Source organism: Melanotaenia boesemani, chromosome 2 (genome assembly GCF_017639745.1).
Source record: "Melanotaenia boesemani isolate fMelBoe1 chromosome 2, fMelBoe1.pri, whole genome shotgun sequence".
In the NCBI taxonomy this organism is placed as follows: Eukaryota; Metazoa; Chordata; class Actinopteri; order Atheriniformes; family Melanotaeniidae; genus Melanotaenia; species Melanotaenia boesemani.
Window position 1 is genome coordinate 21,065,889 of NC_055683.1, and position 16,202 is coordinate 21,082,090.

The window sequence follows — 16,202 nt, forward strand, 5'->3', positions numbered from 1 at the left end:
CCTGAATGATTTTTTAGCACATTGATGGTTGTAACAGTCATTGTGTTATTAAAGTGAAAGCCACAGCTAACCGTGTGGAGGCTGCAGAGAAACCAACACAGCTACAGGAAAGGAAGTTTGATTGGCTCTCAGCAGCTGTTTCTTTTCTAATAACCACTGAGAACAGATTCATATCTGCTGCTGAACACACTCATCATCTCCCTCCATCTCTGCTCTTTATCTTTTCTCTGCTTTGTGGAAACTTTACCAGGAAGACCTCCACCCACTCAGTTAAACTAAGGACAAGATACCTTCCTCCTTTTATTCTGTCTATATTTATAGTTTGGATTCTCTATATTCTGTCTTTGCAATGCTTTCTTTTCATTTTATAAAAAAAATCTAAACTCCTAAATCCACCTGCCTTGTTACCTGATAATCCTGCTTTTGGGTTTTATTACTCGTATCGTCTCTGTGGTTCAGAAACAGGCCGGATAGTAAAATCTAACTGAATCAACATTGAAGCTTCATCAGCCATGAATATTTAACTTACACTGATGTCTCACACTGAAACCAATAAATAACTTTTGATAATCAATACTGAATAAATGTTTATTTTTCAACCACATCTCACTTTTTTCACTACTTTTTCATCCGTCATCTAAACAGTAACTGAGATACATTTTAGTTTAATTTAACATTAAAACAATGTTTATTTATTAATTTTATTTAATAATTATAAATATCAATTCAATCATCTAAAATGAATTTACTTCCAAATTGAAACAAGGTTATACTCTCGTATTTTTATTGTTGTTCTTCTTCACCCTCTGGCCCGTGATCTACACACACACACACACCCACACACACACACACACACACACCCACACACACACACATGCACACAAACATATTGATTAAGTTGTATAAATTGACTTCCCAGCATCGGGCTCAGGATAAAATTTTCTATTTTAATACTTTTCACTTCTTTAGGATGGACTATAAGTTAATGATGAAGACAAATCCGAGCTTAGGTTAAGCGTGGCACGAAGGCGATGGCGGTGGTATTTGAGGTTGGACTGTTATGTTGGGGTTTGGGTTGCCTGGTACCCTGGACAGTATTTATATATAGCATTATAGCATTTATTATTATCATCACTACTATCTTGTTATAATCTTAATTATAATAAAAAGTGTTATCATCATTATTGCTGTTTTGTTTTGTTCCACCACACTCACTTTTATATCATTTTTCTTCAAGATTGCATGTAGAGCAAGGAATGTCTGTATATCCATGTTTTTTCCAGTTTGTCTCATCCTTTAAAATCATGTCTATATCTACCTCTGTTCCAACATAAACAGTGTGTGACATCTTTCACTGGACTGAGCAACACAGTAAAATGGGAACGTTAGTGGAGCTCAGAGAAGATCTGTGAATGCTGGTAAATTTACACAAATCAGGAACGATTGCTCTTACCATCTCTGCTATGGACTATTCTTGTTTCTGTGGAGGTTTGTTGACTCGAGAGCGCCACCTCCCAGAGGTAGTAAACAATGCTACTGGCTGTTCTTAAACTTTACAAATTAATGAAACACATGCTTGAGGGAAGGTTACTAAGCTCTGTACTCTTTATAATTATTGTGTTAATATGTCTGGATGATAATAGGATGAACATACGTGCTCTGTGGTTTCTGCTATAAATAAATGTAACAAGTGTGTTTGCAGCACTTTTTCAGAATTACAGCACACTGCACTTCCTAAGACAGCAAGTTAACCAGCGGCCCACAAATAAGACGGCTGCTGCTGCCTGACGCCTCAGTTGAAGCTGCTGTGTGGATTCATCGTCTGGATTTGAATCTGACAGCAGAAAAAAAAAAAGATCTGGATCACATGATGCAAAAAGAATAAAAATAAACATTCATGTTTCCACAAACATAAGAAGGTTGGGATGAAATTAGTAACCATGGTTGAAAAATGGTTTAAGGAACACTGGGTTTAAAATGTAAAACAAGTCTTCAACATGTCCTGATGTCAATCCAGCTGAGCGTCTCTGAGACATGCTGGACAAACACATTTCTGCTTTACTTTGCTTTTTGTTGATAATTACAATTATATAATGTATTATACACGAATGCTAGTGTTGTATAACTGAAGGCTTTTTATCTTATTATCTTTTCTGTTATCAGCAGGTAAAAGTTTGCTGTGAAAAGTAAAGATTATAAAATATTGTTGCACATAGGAAATAATACAGTAAATGTGTTTATGTAGAAATATGTTATACTTGTAAATTAACTTTGATAAGTTAATAGACATCACACCTGTACTGCATAGCTGCTAGTAGCATTAACTCACCCAAAACATCTCATTATTACACCAGAACTTATTTCTTGTGTCAGTAAACAGCCGCCAGAGTAAGAAACTCTTTTCTCTTTGTTTGAGCTGCTCAGGTTGTTTTATTGTTCCAGAGCTGTCAGATCTGGAAATGTATTTTATATAAAGGACACATTTCTGTTATATTTTATCTTTTGTCTGTTTTGAGTACTTTCTCTGTTATAGCAAATGACCAGTTTCATCTGGCTGAGTGTGATTGTGTATAATTAGATTATTTCTGATTTCAGGAGATAAAGGTGTTTGCAGGTCCATTTATGACCTGTAGGGGGCAGTAAAAGTCTGGTTTTCCCACTTTCTGTGTAATCAGAGTTACAGCGGGTCATCTCAGCAGTGATACATGACACATGAAAACTAAACGATATTGAGTTTAATTAAAAATGAAAAGTTAATAAAATGTCTAACAGTAATGAGAATTTTGTAATTATCTATTTCATCATGGAAAAGTTCACCATTGTGATGGCCATACCTACGGCCACACATTTAAAGGCGGTAACCCCCACTACACCATAAGCATTTCATTATGATTAGTTTAAGTTAACATTATTATATTTAATCTTGTTTAAGTTCTCTGTATTTAACATATGTTCTTCTCTTTTAATGGTGTTGGGGGGAGCATGATGAATGCTTGGGGGCGGCAGGGAGCTCAACAAGCAGAAGCCAGGGAGCAGGAAGTGCCATGGGCCCAGACCAAGTTAGCTCCTTCCGAAGGGGAGACCAATGGTCTTCATATCGTTAAACATTTAGGTTTGTTGTTAGGATTTTGATTAGTTTGATTCCTTGTAGTATATTTCAGTATTTCTTTTGTTAAGTAATAATGAGCTAACTGTTTAGGTTTTGTCTAATGGTTTAATGTATTTGTTAGTATTTGTCAACCCCTCTTGTGTCTTAGAACTGGTCTGATCAGCCAGTATTTAGGTACCCCTTCGTTTCATGTTTGTAGGTCAGGTTAGTTGTTTTGTTAAGTTGGTTCGGTTAGTTTGGTTTGTGTTAATTGAGTTCTTTTGAGTTACTTGTTAAACGGTTAGTTTAAAGTTTGAGTTATCGTTGTACCTTTGTTCAGTTTTGTTCAGTTGACCTCTTTTAAAAAGGCCCAAAACTGGTTTTGTGAGTACTGTGGGTAAATAAACCCATTTTTTTTTTAAATCCATCTGTGTCCTTGTCCTTTACCAGCTCGGTCCTTCACAACCATTATTGTTGTTTGTATGTTTTCATTCAGGTACATGTGTTAACAGAACTATAGCGTTACAAATAAAGTCTGATCCAGTTTAATTCTTCCTGTGGGGAGGAGTTTATGCAAAAGTCAGATCTTTAGCCTCTTTTTATCAATCTGCTGAGACACACAGTTTACATGATGGAGTACAGAACAGCTCTGCTGGTTTTAACTATCTGCTGGACAGGTGAAAATGTTACAGTAAATGATTCTTAAGTCTAATTTTAGAAAACTAGTAAACTATGACTTATTTATTAATATTTTATTTTTCCACTAAAAGGTGTTAATGGTCAGAATCTAAAACTAAATCAAAGCAACCTGCTGCTGAAATAAGACAGAAACATGAAATTAACAAATAAAAAATAAAACACAAACACACTTATATTTAAAGTTGCATAAACATTTTTTTTTAAATCTGACCTGAGCCAAAACTTAGAGTAAAAATTATGTTTCCGTTACTTGCAGCTTCAGATACTTGCAGAAAGTTTCTTTCTTTACTGTCACAATGGAGTCATTTAGTCTATAAATATACATTTCTAAGTTATTATTAATCATTGACATTAAAACAATGTTTAATTTACTTAATAATCACAGAAATTTTGGCAGAAAAACTGTTAAAAGTAGAAAATATCTGAAGAAATTATGAACTGCAATCTGTTTTGCGGAATGATGCATCATTCTTCTGCAGACTGAACCGAAATCTTTACCACTTTTATATTTCAGCAATTCAACTCTAAACTCTAATACAAACAAAAATGTAAATCCAGTCTCCTCCCCCTCCTACTATCTGTATATCCTTCACACCAGCATTTCCAGCTGCAGACGCAGTAGTCACCATGAGAGCTGTACAAAGTGTTTTCATCTTGGCTCTAATTTCAGGTGAGTCTGTGTCCTGCTGAGGGGAAGAAAATAACTTTCTAATGTCTGCTGTCATCTAAACTGTGTTTCTTTCAGCTGCTCGGGGTCAGTCCCTCACCTCCTCTGAGCCAGTGGTCCACAGACCAGGAGAATCAGTCACTCTGTCCTGTGAAGTACAAGGACTTTCTCTTGCTTATCTGCACTGGATCCGACAGAAACCAGGAAAAGGACTAGAATGGATCGGATACATTGATAGTGGGACTGGCACAAGATTTGCCCAAAGTCTCCAAGGCCAGTTTTCCATCACCAAAGACTCTTCCCAGAATCGTGTGTTTTTGACAGTGAAGAGTCTCAAACAAGACGATTCTGCAGTTTATTATTGTGCAAAAGAGCCACAGTGACACAAGAAGCAGAAACACAGAACAAAAACTGATCAACACTCGTGTGTGTGTGTGTGTGAGAGAGACAGTGAAGCGATTCAGTGTTTAAAAACATCTCATCTTAAATCCTAATTTAACAATGGATCATGTTACAAACAGTGTGAGTTTTATAGTTTACTTCACTGTATTTGTAAGAAAACAACTTTACTGCAAACATAATAAACATGAATTTATTTGTAGTAAAACCAACCTGTTAGTACCAGAAAACCGAGCAGCCCTGGAGTTAACTAGCTAGATGAAAACATTTTTAAGCTTTATGACAGAAACTCAAAACAATCTTTATTTTATTATGCATGAAATTCAATTTTAGCCTAATAATTTTTCTAAAGCTGTATATATAAATATACAAATAAATTGACTATGAAGAGTGTGTCAGGTGTGCCATTTTTATATTGTGTAAATCAATCTAAATTATTAAAATATAATTTTAATCTCTTCAAATTTTGTTTACAAAAAAAAAGATCAATTAATTCTGGTTATCGGATAGGATCAAATCTTGAAAAATTCTGAAATCCACTTGGATCATGTTATCCAATCCAGGTTGTTATCCGGATAAAACCCTCAGTTTGGGTTGTTCAAAACATTTGAGTAGAATCCAGATAACTTTGATCCAAAACAACAGGATTATCCTGATCCCAACAGAGGGCAGGATTACAAGGTGGATTTCAGAAAGAAACTGCAGCACAACCTAACAGCTGATCAAATAATAGAACTTTTTATTCGATAAATATGCTTATATTTGTATTTTACACCTGACTTAACAGTTACAGTGATCAATAAGGTAATGAGATAGGCTGCCTGTAAGCCTTTCAGCATAGTAACATAAAATGGTGTCATGTCCTCACGAAATAAACCCCCAAACAAATCCAAAAACAAACACAAATAAAATATCCAATTTTCCTGTTATTAATCACTGCATAATCAGAGGAGAACCTGTCAAAAAATCAAATTTCTAACTATTGCATCCCTCACTACACGTTCCCACCGTCCCTCATTCTGACAGAATGACAGAGGCTGGTCTGGCACTTCCACCCGGTGCGTCATTAACATTGTCACAGAGAGGGAGATTCTGCCTGGTCCCAATGTTATGCAGGACAATACATGCACGTATTATGTTACATGCTCCTGGTGATTCCACTCGCAAAGCCATGCAAAGCGTCTCTTCTACCTCTTTACATGGCCAGCAGCACTGATCTACATGCTGGAAATCCAGGTTTACGTGATCCTGAAAAACAGGATTTTGGATCAGGGTGATCCAGTCCTATTTTGCTTTGAATAACCAGGATAAAAGTAAGCCAGATTAGGCAAAGCAATTTATTTGTATAGCACATTTCATGTATAGGACAATTAAAAGTGCTTTACATAAAACAAAAACATTACAGGTATTCAGAAATAGTAGAAGTCATCAACACATACAATAAAATAATAAATTGCATTAAAATGATTAAAAGCAAGATAAGTTAAAAAGTTTCCGTGCAGATTTCATGCATAGGCACATGAGAAAAGAAAAGTTTTTAACCTGGATTTAAAAATGTCTACATTTGGTTAAAGTTTAATCTCCACTGGCAGTTTGTTCCATTTGTTTGCAGCATAACAGTTAAATGCTGCTTCTCCATGTTTAGTCTGGACTCGGGTCTGGACTAGTTGACCAGAGTCTTTGGATCTAAGAGCTCTGCTAGGTTTATATTCTCTGAACATATAATAGATGTATTCTGGGCCTAAACCATTCTGGGATTTGTAAACAATCAGAAGGGTTTTAAAATCTATTCTGTGACTGACTGGAAGCCAGTGTAAAGATTTCAAAACTGGTGTGATGTGTTCAGATCTCTTAGTCCTGGTTAAAACTCTAGCAGCAGCATTTTTTTTTTTTTTTGAGCTGCAGAAGTTTAATGCTCTTTTTAGGAAGTCCTGTTAAAAGACCATTACAGTAATCCAGCCTACTGGAGATGAATGCATGGATGAGTTTCTCTTGGTCTTTCTGGGAGACTAAACTTTTAATTCTGTTGATGTTTCTGAGCTGGTAAAAAGCTTCTTAGTGACAGCTTTGATGTGGCTGCTGAAAGTCAGGTCTGAGTCTATCAATACTCCAAGGTTACGAACTTGGTTGGTGATTTTAAGAGCCCGAGTCTCCAGGTGTTTGCCAATGCTGACCCTCTTCTCTTTGCTACCAAACAGAATCTCAGTTTTGTCTTCATTTAATTGTAGAAAATTCTCCCTCATCCAGGAGTTTAGTTGCTCCAGACACTGTAATAATAAGTCTATTAAACTGCAGTCATCTGGTGACAGAGACACATAAAGTTGTGTATGTGCATAACTATTATAATTAATGCTATAGTTCTGTAATATTTTACCCAAAGGGAGCACAAGTTGAACAAAAGATTATGTGAGCCACCGTCCTGAAAAAATGGACTACGAAATCCGGATAGCTTTTATCCGGATTAAAGTTTTTGAACAACCGGCCCTTACTGCTTAATAAAAACAATCAATTAAGATATTCATCAATTTTAGCAACAGTAGCACATGAGAATTAATGCTGCTGTAAACTTTCACTTATTTGTACTCAAGTGGTGAGAACTAAAAACCAAGTCGGTGTCTTTTCTCCACCACCTGTCCTTTGAGACGGAGTCAATGGGAAACTCAAATATCTTCCACTTCTACATATCTGACTGCAGTGATGACAGAACAGTGGACACTTACGTTACCGTGTTGGATTGTATAGCAGGCCTGCTGTTGTTGTGCAGCTGAAGATTCTTTATTCAGGCATATTTATAATTTTTGTGAGCAACACAATTAATAATGTAAATTTCTCTGTTTGTTTGGCAGGTGCTGTTGGGCAGACTGACACAGTCTGCACTAGTTGTTAAATAACTTCCCACAGACTGACCTGCACAACCTCTGGGTTCACATTCAGCAGCTAAGAGATGAACTGGATCAGACAGGCTGCTGGAAAAAGACTGGAGTGGATTTCTTATATTAGCACCGGTGGCACAGCACTGTACTCTAAGTCCATTCAAAGCTGGTTCACCATCTGCAGAGACAAGAACAGACAGCAGGTTCATCTGCAGATGAACAGTCTGAAGATTCTACTGATTCTACCGATTCTACCGATTCTACCGTACAGTGACTAGATTCAGTCAAACAGCTGTACAAAATCACACAGTACATCTTTACTAATATAAAACCTGAGAACAAAATAACTATTTATTTATGTTACAGTTTTCATGAAAATGAGGCAAACATTTAAAACTAAGAGATTACAGCAAATGAATTCAGAAAGAGTTTAACAATATTTACCACTTCTTCTATATCAAAGCCAAATGCACATTAATGAATAAATAGCATTCTTCAATACATATTTAAGAATTTGGAGTAACTCTACAGTTTTCATTATTAAAAGAGAATAAGACAGCCAGTGTTTCTGATTTAACAGTTAAATTAGAAATGACTGAGGCTTCACTAGAAAAGGAAAAAACCTTCAAACCGAATATTTAAACTATTTTCTCCTTTTATTAGTGTTATGGACCCTGGAAGGGAGGAGTAACGCATGAAGCCGGTATTGATATCAAAATAAACAATTTACGAAAAAGGATGCCAGTTACAAAACATAAATTGTCCTTATCAGGTAAAATACAATAATTACAAAGGGTGTATTCTTGTTTTTTTTTCCCCCTAACTTGTCCTGTCCAGCATCATAGCAAGCAAAATGATAATCTGGTTGCTGTATCGTGCTGAACAAATTTGCTCTGCCAAGGGGAGGCCTATGGGTAAGGCGCCTCTTGATAATCTGATTAATTTATTTATTTACTTTGAATCTCGGAATCTATGTAATCTTGTTGGACCTGACCGGAGGGGACAGAAAAAGATGGAAAATAGCAAAAGGGAAAGAAGAAAGGAGACAAAAAGATCACAGACAGAAGGCAACGACTCTTCAATCCACACCATCACCAGACAACAAACTGTTACACCTGTACATGAACACACCAGAAAATTTCCTACAACTTTTACAAAAACAGAACACACACAGAAAAAACAGGGCTGCTAGTCATTAAGAGTTTTTAAATAATAATCAAATCAAAAAGACATAACAGCAACCAGATACTAACTCACAGGAAAAAAAATAAATAAATAAAAAAAAAAAAATAATTATCGCTTAGTATTAAAACCCACTGGACAACTCAGTGACTGTGTCAGCATGCAGAGCATGAGAAACAAGGAGTGATCAGTGATGAAGAGTGGTGAGTGAGATCATGCAAATGCGACCACGCCTCCACGGAGGCCAGAGGCAGACCAGGGCCAGATGCCCGTGCCCTCAGCAGCAGACCCGGAGCACCAACCCAAGCCACCCCACGACGAAGACGACTCCAGCCCCACCCGATGGGCGGCAGAGGAAAGCCCCAGCAAGAGCCCCCCACGGTCCCGGGGCACAGGTCCCAGTGGGCCAAGATCAGCAGCTGCCGGCCCTGCCAGGGACCGGCCACCCAGGGCAGCCTGAGCGAAGGGCCCAGGGCCCCAGGAGCCCAGAGGCAGCCGCCCCACCCCTCAAAGGTAGAGGGCCCGCAACATGCCTAGGAGGACCAGGCCCCCCAGACAGCCACCCGGCGTAGGCCAGCACACACCCCGATGTCCCAGCCGCACACCCCGGGAACCAGGGTGCTATCGGTCCCCTCCCCCCACCTACTCCAATCTGCACCCCATATAACCCCACACTCACACCCTCCCCCGCGCCGCACCCACAAGCACTCAAAAAAAATGGTGGCACTGGTGGTGGCTTGGGGGGTTAAGGGGCTGCTGCGTAAAACGAAAGGGTGTATTCTAAAAGGAACTGTACTCTGACCGGCGACAAAATATAGCTCGCTTACAAATAAAAACAAAGGAAACTTAACTAATAAAGTTTTATAAAAGGTAAACAGAGTGAAATGAAAACCAGGATATCTAAGCAAAAGGTTCCTAACCAACCAAAAGAGAGGAATCCCTCCTATTGAGGAAACTCCTTAACAATTATCCAAGTTAACACTCTGATGTAACAATCCGTCTGCTGAGCAGTCAGATCTGAATAACAAGAGTTCACCAAACAACCAAGTGTTCCCTGACACCTGAATTACACAAGACATTACCTGGGGTGCCTTTAGCAAAACAGTTCAGCAAACAACACAACTGTTAAGCACTTCACAAACCACTCAGAAAACCAAACCCGAGGCGAACTGTGTTCTAGTGACACAGCTGCTATGAATGATGCCAGGTTCTCCTATTTAAGGGCGAGGCATCACACAATGATTTCCAGCTGGGGAGTGCGGGAGCAGTAGCGACCAATCGGTGAGGCGGAGGGGAGGAACTGCAGCTTCTGGTCTGCAGCCAATCTCGAGGTAGCACTGGCACAGCGGCATTTGCATCTCCATGTGTAGAGGGACAGGCCGGAGGCCAATCCAGAAAGGCCAGGGGCCGTAACAAGAAGACAAAAAAAACTTGATTATTTTAGATACAATGAATTCTTAAAGTCTCTTTTGCTCAACTGCACAGGCTAGAAAAAGATCAAACATTCATTAGAAAGGAGAAACTTCTTTGTTGCTTGAGTCTTTTCTTGTTTTATTTAACTAATACAGTCCTGCACTCTTCTTTCTAAAACACAAAATAACATTTATTATGCAAATCCCAACCTATGCTACATCCTTTACCTACATCTTTACAGCTGCAGTTTTATGTCTCTCTCTCTTAACTAAAGAGGAGATAAATCAAATGTGCTGTGGCAAACAGTCTTCAGCAGACAGAAATTTTGCTTTAGACTGGTCACCCAACATGATAAAGCAACTGTTTTCAAAATTCTTCAAAGACAAAAACTCATCACTCAAAAAAATAAATAAAAAATGAATGAGATGAATTATAGTTGAAGCTATACATTTTATCATCCATTCATCAGTGATTTAGACAGGAACAAAACAAGCAGTCCAGCATCTTCTTGTTAGTGAGGGTTAAGAAAAAGCATGTTTACCTGCTTCTACAGCAAATCTAATTTGAGCAAAGTCACACACTTCAAATTAGTGATGTCAGTTTTCACTCGATCATTTAAAACTAACTCAGTCCGTAAAATGCTGCCTCATGATGAGGAAAACATTTGCATATGAGCCTGATTTTGATCAGTTAAATCCAGCAATATGCAAATAAAGGTTACACAAAAGGAAGTGTGTGTCTGTGTGTCAGTGAGAGGACAGCAGAGTTCAGATCAGTTCATCTTCAACATCATCATGTTCTCTGTAGCTCTGATGCTGCTGCTGGCAGCCGGTGAGGAGATTTCAGTAGATTCACACTAATGATCAAATCAGAAATACTGAATATTCTGATGAATGATGGAGATGATGTTACTTTGTGTTTCTACAGGTGTGTACAGTATAGATCTCATCCAGCCAGACTCAAAGGTTGTGCAGCCTGGACAGTCTTTGTCCATCACCTGTCGGGTCTCCGGTTATTCTGTGACTGATAACAGCTATGCAACAGGTTGGATCAGACAGCGTGAAAGAAAACCAATGGATTGGATTTTTCATATGTGGGGTGGTGGAGGCTTCTACCAAAATGATGCTCTGAAGAAAAAGTTCAGCTACAGCAGAGACACGTCTGCAGGAACAGTAACAATAACAGGACAGAATCTGCAGCCTGAAGACACAGCTGTTTATTACTGTGTGAGACGCCGCACAGTGATACAAAACACAAACATGTCTGAACAAAAACTCAGCAGCCACCAGGAAAGTCTAGATTTTTCCACCGTCTGTGTGATAAGACAGTTAAAGCAGGTCCTTTTAACAACAATGCTTGAACCATGGAAGCAAACAAACACAAAGGAAGTTTTTTAATAGTTTCATTACATTTTATTTTATAAGGATGAAAAAAATTAAATGGTTGTCAAAATGAAAGTTGAGCAAAATATTTGATTGTTGACTTTGTCCTTTTCATTTAATGTTATAGATTATCATGACTGTTGTGTTTTGCCTTTTTTTTTCCTGAATTAACAAAATTAAATGAAAATATTTAATTCCAGGCTAAATTGCAAAAAAAAAAAAAAAAGAAGTCTCTGAAAGTTAAATAAAACTTTAAAAAGAGTTAGATCATAATTAAAGAGTCATAAATGCTCATGATGCAAAGCTTCTTCATTGACTGAAACTTGATCGTTCCATAAAACTCATGCAGTTTATCTTCGTGGTCATTAAACAAGCTGCAGCTTAACTCACACAGTCTGAACCATGGAATGAATATCAGCTGGTTGCAGGATGAACCAGCATTAAAATTACAATAAATAGTTTTACTTTAGAGATAACGTTCAGTTCCTACATGGTTAGTTTCATGTTGAGGTTCCAAGGATTTCGGGATGTCAGGCTTTGTTCATACTGCAGGTGATTTTTTTGTGGTTGTTCACATCAGAATTTTAATTTGACTTCATCACACTCAAGTGTGAATGGTACGTGGCCCTGAAGTGATGTATGCAGACAGGAAGCATGACGTCATGCTGTGTATACAGAGGTGAATATCGATGTTACACTCTGCAGCATGTCTATCAGTTTGAGAGTTGTTTTGCAGTCAGAGCTGAAAGAAATTATGATCTAACGTTATTCTGTCCATTATTTAAATTTGATCTTACCGTGTCCTGCTTCCTCCCGTCGTTCTCATTTCAATGATGCATAAGTAGGATGAAATGCGAGATGATCGAATAGACTGAGGTTGCTTCGACACACATTGGATATGTACCCAATTTAGGACCACATGGAAGTGGTAAAAATCAAATAGGTACAATTTAGACTGTCATTAAAATATCTGATATCACAAATCTGATGAAATCAAAGTGGAGCTGCAGTGTGAATGGAGCCTCAGTCACTTTAAAACATTGTTTTATTGATAATAGTGTAAACGGAAAATTTTAAAAGTTAGGTCATTGTGTGATTCAGAAATGAATTAAAATGAATCCTCTGAAACTTGAAACTTGGGATGCAGAAGTTCTACTGTAATCAATTCATTGTTTCTTTGTAGATTTGTTGATATTTTAAAATGATATTTTAGGTTATAAGTTGTTTTAAAAATTTATTTAATCTTTGATTCGCTAATGTTTGGCCTTGAATTTGACTTTTAAAACGAATTATAATGTAGGAGGAGCTTATGCAAACTGAGGAGACTGAAAATGATATAAAGGATGAACTGATGGATTTTACACATACCAGCTGTGAACATGGCTAACGTAGAGCTGACACTGTTTGTTGCAATTCTGTTTGTTTTAGGTGGTGCTGAAGGTTGGAGCATTACAGAATCTGAACCAGCAGTTAAAAGACCTGGAGAGTCCCACAGACTCACCTGCACAACATCTGGATTTAACTTCGGAGGAGAAGTGTGGAACTGGATCAGACAGGCTCCTGGTAAAGGACTGGAGTGGATCGCCTTGGTGCACACATCCAGTACTCCCATCTTTTACTCCCAGTCAGTCCAGGGCCGATTCACCATCTCCAGAGATGACTCCAGCAGTAAGGTCTTTCTGCAGATGAACAGTCTAAAGACTGAGGACACAGCCGTGTATTACTGTGCCAAGAGAGACACAGTAAGACGAAGTGTAAGAGGAGTCATACAAAAACCACTTCCTCCATTTCTTACCATAACAAGGAAAATGCAGCTTTTGATGTTCTGTTAATGTTGTTTACATTTATCTGAAAATTTTATTAAAAGAACAAAACTCCTCACCTCTTCCTTATTTAAGACAGTAAATGTAAATTTATATTATTATGTTGGTTATATTGTTATAGCCAACTTAGAAAATGTCATTTAATTTCACCCAATCAGGAGAAGTTAAAGAGGACCAGATGCTGATGTTTGACTTGTGAATCTTCTGAGGAGGTTTCACTGGATTTAAGCTGATAAATATATAAGCACCATGAGTGTTTTCCTTTCACAGACATAACATTTTATATTTTTAAAGGTCCAGAACAAACAGAAGCCAACCTAAAAGTGAAAAATTTCCTGAAGCAAGCAGCGTCTGCAAATTTAGCTCCGTGTATGATCTCATGCTGCCAAACCTGCTGCAGAAATCCAGAATACAGGAACTTGGACTACGAAGAACACAGGAGTGTCCTTCATAATCCTGCTTTAGTTTTAAAATCCACATCTTAGTCAGAATGAAATAATACAAAACACAAAACAAACTTGCAAAGAAAAGAAACATCAACAACACAGAGAAAAAATATGTCATGTGTTACATTGATTTATTATCATCTTACAAGACGACACTAGAGAGAAGCTTTAATGCAAACATGTGTCTAACTTTAATCACGGTTGGCAAAAATCCTTCCTGTGAGGAGGAGTCAATGCAAAACCTGAATACCCTCTATCTCTTCTTAGACACTGATGAGAGGATGAAAGAGAACAGATGCAGGTCAACATGATGGACTACAGGACAGGACTGCTGCTTTTAGCTCTTTACTGAACAGGTGAAGATTTTCTCTGACATTAAAATAGTTTTTATATACACATACACACACGATACACATATTCTGTATGTCTTATCAGGTGTTATGGCCCACAGGCTCTCTAGCCTGTGGACTGATTGCATTATTGGCAGATTGCCTGCCCAAAGAAATCTCTGCAGGACTCCCCTCCACCAGGCTGATTGGCCAGCGTCAACGTCAGTTCCGGGATCTGCGGGCCAACCTGGAAGCCTTAAAACGGATGATCACCTGTCATTTGGGGCAGCTGTGGACAGAGGACACAGTTTGCCTGCTTTGGAGTTCCTTTGTGTGTGTGGTAATTTGGCAACCCTGGTGGTTAGTGATTGGAGTCTGTTGAGATAAGTGATAAAGTGTTTGAACTGTGTGGCAAGACCTTCCCTCCCTAGCTGAGGTGATCTGACCTGATTTAAAGTATTCTGCTTTTGAGTTGTATTGTTTCAACTAATTCCGCCGTTCTGGACTTTGACCCAGTTTTGTGGAACTCTTTCAGTTATCCTTTTCTTCTTGGTTGTTTATTGAGATTTGTGTTTACTGAAGTAATTTATGTTTATAGGTGTTTTGTTTTGGGTTATAAGGAGTTTGGAACCCCTTTTTTGTATATAAACTGTTTGTTTACATTTAAATAAACTGTATTACTTCTTTGAAACCCGAGAAACGATTCTTGTGTTCGTCCCCTTATAACCCTAGACCAAAAGGGGTCGTAACACCAGGTGTTGATGGCCAGACTCTAATGGAATCTGAACCAGTGGTAAAAAGACCAGGAGAAACCCAAAGACTGACCTGTACAGCCTCTGGATTCTCATTCAGCAGCCAGCGTTTCTCCTGGATCAGACAGACTCCTGGAAAAGGACTAGAGTGGATTGCTTATATCAGCACTTCCAGTACTCCCATCTATTACTCCCAGTCAGTCCAGGGTCGATTCACCATCTCCAGAGATGACTCCAGCAGTAAAGTGTATCTGCAGATGAACAGTTTAAGGTCTGAGGACACAGCAGTGTATTACTGTGCACGAACAGACACAGTGAGAGACCCAATGAGGAGACTCATACAAAAACTACTTCTACATTTTCCCACCACTACTGGAAACATTTAGCTATTCAAGTGTCCCATTTATTTGGCATTGTTAATTTTATATATTAAATATCTATTTATATATTTTCTGCAAATAGAAACATAAGGAAAAAAAAATAAAGATATTAATATCTGAAATTAATGCTCATACTTTCAAATGCTGCAGTTAATCATCTCCAGAGACATCAGTAAACAACAGCTGTATCTTCTCATATCTGTGGCCTTTCTTGATATAAAACTCTACCTGAAGGGCATCGGTGTTGTTCTTCAGCCCAACAAATGTTAACATAGCTAGATGATGACTGATGCTCTTTTTAAAGGTACTTTGGTTGCTTTTTTTTTCCCAACTGCAAAACTTAAATATTCTATATCAAGTTGTAGTTCCAGTTGAGTCCTTGGACAAGACCCTTAACGCTACTGCACATCTTGCTGTGATGTCATCCCATGTTTATGGCTTCTCATTTTGGATGTGCAGACAGAGAATCAGAGTATCTGCAAAACGCTGCCGTTTGATGAGATATTGATAATGAAATCAACTTCTCCTTTCAAATCTCTGGAACTGCGTCCATATGTGTCCATGTGTGATGTCAGCTTCAGGTGGAAGGAGACAGGTACAAACTCGGGGTTTCTTCATGATGAACCTGCCAGCAAGAAGGTTCATTCCACAGAGTGAATTACCATGGTAACAGACTGGGTTAAGACTTACCTCCCTTTCTGCAACAGGCCTCTGATTACCCAGGACCGCTGTCTGCCTCTGCTTTCTGTGGACTTACCTGATGACCTTG

The 16,202-nt window shown here is 38.2% G+C and overlaps 3 protein-coding genes and 1 gene segment (V, D, J or C); all 4 read left to right on the forward strand.

Annotated features, from left to right (window-relative positions):
* The window catches only part of LOC121656110 (immunoglobulin gamma-1 heavy chain-like), a 343,586-nt gene that overhangs the window by 54,695 nt on the left and 272,689 nt on the right, over positions 1-16,202 (forward strand). The window lies entirely within an intron of this gene.
* LOC121656141 (immunoglobulin gamma-1 heavy chain-like) overlaps positions 1-16,202 on the forward strand; it is an 83,656-nt gene that overhangs the window by 50,258 nt on the left and 17,196 nt on the right. The gene's annotated exons all lie outside the window — the stretch shown is intronic.
* Positions 4,410-5,200, forward strand: LOC121656322. The segment is given in 2 exon segments: positions 4,410-4,457; positions 4,533-5,200. Coding segments are annotated over 2 exon segments (348 nt in total).
* Positions 14,280-16,202, forward strand: part of LOC121656377 (immunoglobulin mu heavy chain-like) — a 101,078-nt gene continuing 99,155 nt past the window's right edge. Inside the window, 2 exon segments of the mRNA XM_042011427.1 lie at positions 14,280-14,328; positions 15,057-15,362. Of these exon segments, the coding sequence (XP_041867361.1) occupies positions 14,280-14,328; positions 15,057-15,362 (355 nt within the window).